This window comes from Eleutherodactylus coqui, chromosome 5 (assembly GCF_035609145.1).
Source record: "Eleutherodactylus coqui strain aEleCoq1 chromosome 5, aEleCoq1.hap1, whole genome shotgun sequence".
Lineage (NCBI taxonomy): Eukaryota > Metazoa > Chordata > Amphibia > Anura > Eleutherodactylidae > Eleutherodactylus > Eleutherodactylus coqui.
The window spans coordinates 206,041,287-206,051,186 of record NC_089841.1 but is presented as its reverse complement, the minus strand read 5'-3'; the positions used below and the strand labels follow the sequence as shown (position 1 = coordinate 206,051,186).

Sequence of the window (9,900 nt, the reverse complement as noted above, 5' to 3'; positions counted from 1 at the left end):
GCTGCGGAAACTCACCCGTCTGATCTGATGCACTGCAATCCAATGTATCAGATGGTAGCGAATATCGGCCGGCTGTGAAAACAGCGGCCAATATACGCTCGTGTGAATAAAGCCCAAATGTAACAACAAACAATATACAAAAATTGATGTTATTTGCTTGAAAGAAGCATAAAAAAGGCACATTGTGCATGACAAACCACTATCAATCAGTTTTCAATTCCAGTTTCTATTTTCACATAAAATTTTACAATGAAGGTAGAGTTAAGGGTTAAAACAAGTCATTTGAAAGTATACAGAATAAAGTGCACTTCAGGACAGCAATGTCCAAGGCTTAACATAGTCCAACTGCGCACAGAGAGGCGAAGATCATAAACTCATGATTACATGTTGTGGCACATGGAAAATAATACATTGTATTGGCTGAACTATATAAATACCTCCTTTTTCAGGATGTGCATCAGTGAATCAAACTGAGTGGTCAGGTGTAAAGAAGATTCAGATCCTTCTTTTTTGGGTCAAAAAGCTAAAGAATTCCTTAAATTCGATCTTTGCATTTTATGCTGCACTGTTATCAATAGACCAACTCATTAATATTAAATACTGCAGGTCATTCTGCTTCCAACACCAGACCAAGGAATCCAATCCACTTTCTTAGTTCTGAATGTAGCAACCAGCATTTTGGAAAATCCCAACGGCATTCATAACTTAGACAGATTCCCAAGTCATTGTGGTGAATAAATAGAAGAATACAGACTTTACAATAGGCTGAACACACATGAAACTATAGAATACACAGATACAAGTTCTGGACATTGTTGCTTTAAGACATACATTGCAGGCAAAAACAAAAAACATAGCAGTTTCTTAAAGAATAAATATCTGAAGTTGGGCAATAATATAAACAACTTATGTTATACTTAATACCTGAAGTTCTGTAACATTATACTTCATAAATCCCCGCATGTCATTATGAATGTTATAGATTTCCAAGAATGCATTCAATGTCCGCGAAACTGAGACAAGCGACACTAAAGCCAAAGTAAAGTCACCTGAAAGTCTCCTCTCACTATGTCACATTTGCAGGCATCCAGGAAGCTGTGAGATGGGGTGTTTGCTAGGGAATTTCTGCTGGAGAGCCGCTTTAGGACTTATTCACATGTGTATATTGGCTGCTGTTTTTACGGCCGGACGATATACGCTACGATTTGATGAATTGAAGTCCAATGCATCAGATCACACAGGCGTATTCTCGCAGTGTTAAAGCGCCCGGCCAATATAGCGATGGGCGCATTTACCCCGGGCAGCAAAGATAGTCCTGAAACTATTTTTCTGCCTGGAATACATTGGCTGCTGAATAGACTCCTATGGGAGCAAATGACAGCAGCCGGAGAAGGGAGGTGGGAGGGAGTTTAGCAGTGTGACTGCTAAACTCCCTCCTCCTTCTCTCCTCCCCTTCGGCTGTTTGCAATGGGAGGGGACTGAGCTTAGCTCCACCCCACTATACCCCCTCCCATTGCTGGCTGCGGACAAGGGGTGGGGAGGCAGCGGGAGCTTAGCTTTGCCCCGTCCCGCCCCCTCCTATTGCAAAGAGCCAGAGGAGAGCAAAAAGGAGGTGAGCTGGTGAGGGGGAGGGAAGAAAGACAGCTTAGCACAGCTAAGCTGTCTCTTCCTGCCCAACGGCATTGCAGCCTCGACATATATGCACTGGGCCTGGGCTGTCTGAATGGGCACAAGACGTTAGATTTGTGTGCCTGTTCTCTTTTTTACAGCGGGGGCGGGCGCACATAAAAACGCCTAAGGCCGAGTGAAAGAGTCCTTAGGGTGCTTTTACGCGGCATTATCACGGTTTGAAAAAAAAAAATGTTCAAACAAGCGAAAGTGAACAATAATTGTTCAGTGTAAATGCGAGCCAATGATGAGCAATGGCACCGGTCAACAGAGAAGATCTTTCCAACTTGAAAATAGGCATTTCCTAATCATTGCATGATGGAAGAAATGAAGACGACATTGAAAACTTTGAGTTAGCTCTTGGCTCTGAGTTGTTGCCCATTTTGGTTAAATATATGGACCATTCTTCAGCTCCACAAGGTTAGAGGAGTGAAATCATTAAATAAACAAAAGTATAGATAGTAAAATAGCTGAATAACCAAAATGTAAATCAGATACCGTAAGGCTTAAATCTTAGGATCGATACATGTATACATCACAATAAAGAATGCAACTAAGTGTTCTCCAACTGGTTTTTTCCCCATATCATCAGCTTAGAACCCAGGATGCCACGGAATTGTAAAAACTATCCTGACAATTGTTGCTACATGTGCGGTGAGGTGACATTGTCTGCCCAGAAGCATCGAATTACTCCAATCATAAAGACTGCATAGCGCCAATATTTCAGAATCCAGTTAGGAGATCAGGACAAGCACTTCATTCGAGGTTCGTGGATCTGTTAGGCCGACTGAACACAATATAAAGTCACATTCATTTTCCTCGACCCAAAATAAGGGAAGTTTAGTTATTTTGAAAAAAGAAAGAACTTCAAAGCGTATTTTTAGTATTCTGATTTGAGATTATTAGCTCTGGTTTTTAAGATCTACTAAACAAAGTCTAATGTCATATTCGTGTTTCTCGACCTAAAAGTAGGGTAGTTTGAAATGTTTTCCTTTCTCACAATAGTTAAAGTTCATTCTTGTTGCCCGGGGTCAGCGTTGGCTTTTTGCTTGTTGCTCATTTTATGCAGGTATAAAAATAATCGGTGGCTCGTTCATTTATCATTCAGTTTAACCCTTTCCAAACCCCTGTCTGACATCTAAAGACATTATGATTTAAGGCTGTACAGCTCCGATGTTGGAAGACGTCCGTCAGGGTTCTCTTACTGGATATTGCCAGCCTCTCTGCTGTCAGAGCCTATCCAATGTTGTCACCTCATGCAGTACTGGCTTTAGCCAGCATATAGCGCCGTTGTATAACAGCAGAAAAAGAGTAAGCCCCCTAGGAAAACTGGGATACAAATTGAATTGGAAAGGGTTAAACCGCGCTCATCCAGTCCTTCTCATTCACTTATGCAGCGAGTGGGAACGACTGAATGGTTTCTCTTCTGAACAAGCCAACAAGTGTATCAACAGTCTGCATGAGCGTACAAGATGGCAATAATGTCATTCACTGGTTCAAACCATAAATCGGCTCGTATGAACGCACCCTTAGTGGTCCGTGTATGGTTGGAGCAATGCGGCCACTTGTCATTTTTTCCTCTTTGTAATCAAATAAGGACTTTGCAAGGTCAATTTTTTCCCACACTACAATATTGTACTTCATTGTTTAACAAGGGAAGGAAGATCACCCCGTGACCGAAGAGTCTTCCCTTCCATATAACAGGCACACTCATAGCTAAAGCATTTGTCTGCATCTCAGATTTCTTGCTCCTGATGAGTATGACATAGATGGAAGGCATCAGAAGAATTGCAGCACTTATTACATATACAATAAAAATTGTAATATATCAGGAAGAACAAGAGTTGCTCAATCTTTGCCCGACTCCTGTTTACTGTGAATGGAAGCAGGCGGCCGGAGGAGATCTTCAGCCTGCTCCACCTCTGTTCTCTGATAGACTATCACTGCTGTGTAAAAGCACAGGAGCGATAGTCACTAGGACAGCTGTCTGGCGGGGGCTTATGTGCCTGACAGTCATAATGTGTAAAAGGTACCTTTAGTGAGTACAGTTAAAGAAGCTTTAATATGGCCAAGAGGCCATAAAGCTGGGAAGTAAAAACAATGATTTCCTTCAGGCTTGTTTCACACGGGCAACGCGATATTGTGGCAAAAAAAACAAAACAAAACACAGCGATATCACATTGGTGGTCCATGCAATATCACTGCGTTTTGTCACAATGACACCCCGATTTTGTGGCGCTAGAGTCGCAAGTGGAGCTACAAAGTCACATGACTGCAGCACCACAAGCGAGGATTTTCAGGGGGTGTTGGGGGGGGTCTTGAAATATAAGCCCTACCTCGAAAATAAGCCTTAGCTGAAGAAAAAAAAAATTAAAAAACCTGTCCGGCTCCACTGCATCTTCTTCCCAACCCGGCACTAGTCTTCTTGCATGTTTGGAAAATCCCTGCCTCCAGGAAGAGTTGGCTCCGTCTGTCTGAGCGCCATGGCGCTCAGCCAATCAGAGCCAGTGCTCGATGAGCCAATCACATCCTTTCATTGAATGGCTGTGATCGGTTTATTGAACAATGGCTCTGATTGGCTGAGTGCCACGGCGCCCACCCATCAGATTTAGCACTTACTGGAGGTGGGGGAATGTATGTGGGTTTTTTTTCTACAGCTAGCACTTAGTTTAGGGCTTTTACAGTATAATTCCCTGACAAGGGCTTTGACAGTAGGATTTCCTACTGACAACGTTGCATCACGCTGCACGAAAACCGCATTTTGGTGTAATGCAACAGAGAGGAAGGCTCCATATAGAAACATGGGCTACAGAACATCGTAAGTCGCGGGCATATTGCTGGACCCGCAAGGTTTTTGACTCACAATGTCGTATGCTACAAAACATTGCTAATGTGAAGGAACCCATAGGAAAACATGGGCAAACATGGGCAAACATGCAATTTGTAGCACTGTTGCAACGCAAGAAAATCGTGCGACTTTGTCGCCCGTGTGAAACGGGCCTTAGTTAGATGTATTACTGTGTTTCACATACATACATGACCAACTACTTTATGCAAAATTGAAATTAAAAGGGCTTTTCCCATTAACAAAAATGACTAAATTGGTACTGGAACCACATCTATTACACACAGTACTGCTACTTAGTCTATAAAATCGTAAATATCCTTATTTTATATATATGTATGTGTATTTCCACATGGCAGATTTTGGTGCAGATCTGCAGCACATTTCACCCTTTCAATTAAAGGGCTGACGTCCCCTGCAGATCTGCATAAAAATCCATATCAAAACCTGCACAGATTTAACAAAAAAAATTAAAAAAATCTTACTAGGATTTTGGTGTGGATGTACTATTGTAGAACATCTGCACCAACACTTAATCTGCTAGGTATGAAAGCATCCTCTACAGTATATGTGTATGAGTGTATATTCTCAAATACTGTAGACTTACAATAAATGGTAAAATTGGAAAAAAAGGACGATTCTGATGTCCTGATCACATGAAGCATTAGGGGAAAAATTCACAGCCTAGTCTATGGGCTCCATTGAAATCAATCCAGTTCACGGACCATGCGCAGCAAGTGCCTGCTGCAGCTGATAGTCTAACGGTTCATGCTTGACCTATTACTGCTGCGATAACGTGGCCAACCAGCTGCAGTATGAGGATGCGCCACTTGGTTTTTATTACTTTTTCTTGAGTGTTTTTCCAAGGCGCCCTTCGGATGTGATTTTACTGTTTCTTAAGTTATTACGGTCTTCTATGGGCTCTACTGATTTCAATGGAGCCCATAGAAGTGTATGGTGCTCTGCTCCGATGGGAGAAAGAGGAAGCAAACGTGTATAGTCAACCTGTGGAGCAGGACCAAAATGTTATAAATCTGCTACTGATCCCTGGAGGGAAGGGAATTGGGGAGCTCAAAAATGCTACATTTTGTTGAAGCTGTGCATTATAAAGTTGTTCAGTTTGCACATGGGAGTTTTATTACGGGAATTGATGTTAATGGGAAAACCCTTTAAAAAATAGCTGTACAAACATAAAAAGGTGCAAAACTGTTAAATGCTGATTAACAGGCAAATAGACCTATTTACAAGTCATTTATAAAATTCCTGATTAACTATAATTAGGATTATAGTCATTATTATTCTATTAGGAGAGGGAAGTAAACGGCACAATTTTATAGACGTCTCACTAGTTTATAGGAGGCCATTTTTCATTCTGTGGTTTTCACTAAATATATTGGGGCTTATTTACTAATACTGAGAGTGCAAACTTCAGCCACCCTCACACATGCCATCAACAAATTGCTGCGATTTTCATTGCAGCATTTTGCCGTGATTTTACCGCCGTATTCGGACGTAGGCTACTGCTGCCGACGACGGGTTTTAGCGCACCCCATCATTGTGATGGGTGATGAGGTGCGCTAAATGCGGCAAAATAAAGCAGACAGTGCTGAGATCACTGGGAGTGTTATACCACAATTACCGCCGCGTTTTGAATCACGATAAAAAAATGGATGCGTCAGAGTCGCCTTACACTAGACAGTCTTAAAATGCGCCAGATTTATCACAGTAGCTCTGCTGAATAATAAATCTGTCAAATTTTAAGACTGTCTAGTCCAACTTTACTCCACCTTTTAGTTGGCTTAGTCTATAACAAAAATTGCCCAATCTTTGGTGAGTTTTTTGCTGCCATTTTTGGTGCAGTTTTAGCAATGCCCGCCTTTTTTTTTTACAGAACGCCACCCCTTTGTCATTTACAGCAAAATAAATTATCCGAAAAGGGCCCAAACACAGTTATTATGATGCACAGTATGTACAACTATTTTTTAGAAGCAATTTGTGCCAGAAAACCTTTGAATTTTCAATAGTAAATAAGCCCCATTGTATCCATTTACGAGATACTTCTGTCACCCTTATAGAAGTGTAGATGTCCCTCCACAATACAATATCTGTGAGACACTACAAATGTCAAGTTAGAATATTCAATATGGAAAACAACCCAGAGTTTGCTTAGAAGTCCAGCCCAGGGCTACAATAAATCTTTCAGCATAAGTACTATGTGATACCTGTAAAATGTAGGAAAAAGAGACAGATGGATGCAAACAAATTACAACACATGCTCCATTCAGTGTTTGATACGGAAAACAATAAGTAAACAGCATAAAACTATCGTGAACTTTTGCAAATGTTTTTTTTAACTAAAGTGTAAATTCAAACTTTGAAAAGTTTTTTTTTTCTATTATTTATAACAGTTCAAAGAAGTTTTACACAGCTTAAGCTCCTTTTATGAGCAAACAATCTTTAAAATAGATAAAAGATTTAGCGATGTATTTGCATAAAGTGTTAATGGTTTTAATCATCGTCATTTGCATATAAAAGGACATTTAAATCACCGCCTTTTTCCTCCACAAGTTGTTTGCTCAGCTTGGCTTGTGTTAAACATACGCCCAGCTGAGCAAACATCTGCCTGTAGATTCCATTGCTCTCTCAGCAGAGTACACAATGTACTCATTATATATGCAAAGCAAACACAATCAGTACGCTCTTATCCTGCAGTCTTTTGAAAGATGAGCGAAATTCATTCAAATGGAATGTATTTGCTCAGTCTTTCAGAGGTGAGAACGATGGATTTTGTGCGGACTGAAATCCATAGTTCAAATGAAAAGTGCACGATGCCCGCGTTTACATGTAACGATTATCGCTCATTTGCGGCCGTTTGAACTAATTTTGAGCGATAACTGTTGTGTGTAAAAGGGCCTTTACTTACGGTTTAATACCGAACACCGAAATGGAGCATGTGATGCAATTATTTTTGCACACCTCTTTAAAGTTAAAAGAAAGCTACACGAAATACCCAATCTTCAGCTTAAACAAAAAAAGCAATCATCCATGAGTGACAGGCAGTTAACAATATTTTTCAAGTCAGTCTGTTGTCTATACTTCACAAGATGAGTGATAAACTTCAATGCATAGATGGAAAATCATTCAAGTTTTCATGTACGGATAGTACATTTCAAGAATAAAGACTAAAAACTCTAAAATGGTTTACCCTTCTCACTTAGGCCAATCTAAGTTTTATGGTAACAGCAAAACACTGCTAGCCATTTGTTCCCAAAGGAAAAAAGGGGATTGGCTCTGATGGGACACTTATTTCATCTGATCCTGTTCCTGGAGATCAGCAGCTCTACACATCTGGCAGCCATTCTATAATCTATCTAGACTTCTATGGGAGAGCATGCACACGGCACTCTGAAAAGAGTCAGAATTTCAGACTGTATGTTGAACTTCATTGGAGGAGTACACTGCAGGAACTGGGGAGCGGGTAAGTATAAAGAATACATTCCCCGGCTCCTCTTTGCTTACCTAAACAGCACTATAACATAGTTTATGGTACTGTTCAGTGGTGAAGTGTCCCTTTAATGAAACAAGAAGTTTATTGACTGGCATTTAGTCAATGTAGCAAGTAGCCAGTATGATTATGCATGGATATCACATAACAGTACATATGTTCTTTACAATAATGTTCACATAGGTTGTCCCACTAGTAAAACTCCTGTCCATATATCTTATTAAGGCATATTGAAATCCTACAGGGGATGCCCCAGTCTGCACCCACTTCTATGAGCTGCAGTAGAGAACTGCAGCAAAGAGTGAGCAGACTGGGCATGGCCATGTATTACAGGGTTGCCAATTCCTTAAGATAAGGGCTATGCAATACTATAGATAATTGAGGGGCTGCAAAGAGATTTCCCTGATGACCAGATCATTTCACCCGAGGTCAGAGCAGCAATGATCTGATCATTGTGCGAGTTTCGATTGAACAAAGGGTTATCCAGTTGGATCAAGTCCTTCCATAAAGACCAGTATAGCACAAAGCAAAAAGTCTAGGTCATTGACATTGTAAACTTCATTGAGTGAATGTACGCCTGAATTCCAGATAGAATTTTCACCACATGCCATAAAGCAACCTAAAAAAATAGCTGCTATGTAGATGCCCGTGTCTGACACAAGTGAAACCTGGAACAGATTGGTAACGATAGCAGTGGTGCTACTGAACACATAACTGTGAACGCTTAACCATGAACAACGAGCCTTTGACAAAGTTTCCAATTAGTGGAAATGTAAAAGTGCAATAATCAGCAGGAAAAAAAACACTACCCCTAAGACTATATATGTCTGTAGCAAGAAGTACTATAAACACTACGATGAACAATACTCAATGTGGCTGTTCTTGTATGTCAGCCAACTGTACATGTTAAAGATAGGGGAATTCATGTGAAGCGAGTCCTGCAAGAAAAAACATGCAACATAAGGAGGAGAGCAAGTGACTCCACTTTATATGTCCATAGCAAGACCCAACAAAAAGTCCACTCAAGTCAGCAGTAGCTATATTGTTTTAATTGGCTTAAGTAACTTGTTTAATTCCCTCTCACTCTTACTTCTCCATTGCCAAAACCAGGCTCTGTTAACATTCCTTTTGACTTTGGGCACTTTTTAAGCTAGTTCGTGTGACTTCAGAATCTGAGAATCCTTCTTCATCTACCGCTGGGGTTTCAAAGTCCACAGCCGTGTCTGGGAGATCAGGGTCGGCTTCGTCATTACTTTCTGCACTGTAATCCACTTCTTCCAGGAAACGAGGCTCGTCATCTTCCAAAACATATGTAGTCGGACTAGAATGAAGAATACAACAAGAACACATTAACCGTAGGAATACAAGGAATAAAACAGCCAGCTGAAAGGGAGATGGCTAGTCCATATCATCAGTCCTGAGTATGGGGTGCAGCTCTTGGGTCATTGCTCGGTATTATCCACTGGCTGCAATTATGTACCTCAAAACTAACTAACTATCACTATTGTTCGCTGTTCAGATCGTGCGGAATGTGAACTGATCGATTACTGTTCAGATTCCTGTGATCCAGCGAGAATCTGAAATATAATCTTACTGTGCAAAAGGGCTTTAAGTTGCTGGTCATTTCACTTCAGTTTACCAATAAAACTAATTACTGAATGATCAAAAGCTCTCTGGTGTAAAGTTACGTTTGTTCCTATTTGAACGACTTGCAACAAATTGGCATGGAGATCCCCTTTAAAGGCCCTTTTACACGCAACGCGTGTGAACAGCCGAACGACTGAACTAATTAACGACTTTTTTGCATAAAATGTTGTGCATTAAAATGTACAGATAATCGTTTGAAATACGCTCCATTTCCTTTATTAGCTAAAGTATACTC

At 40.6% G+C, this 9,900-nt stretch overlaps 1 protein-coding gene across 1 annotated transcript in view; it reads right to left on the bottom strand.

Moving 5' to 3' along the window:
- Positions 1-206: 206 nt before the first annotated feature.
- The window catches only part of AGTPBP1 (ATP/GTP binding carboxypeptidase 1), a 134,981-nt gene continuing 125,287 nt past the window's right edge, over positions 207-9,900 (bottom strand). The window contains exon 26 of the mRNA XM_066604106.1: positions 207-9,339. Coding sequence (XP_066460203.1) covers positions 9,135-9,339 — 205 coding nt within the window. The 3' untranslated portion in view covers positions 207-9,134. The remainder of the gene's footprint in view (positions 9,340-9,900) is intronic.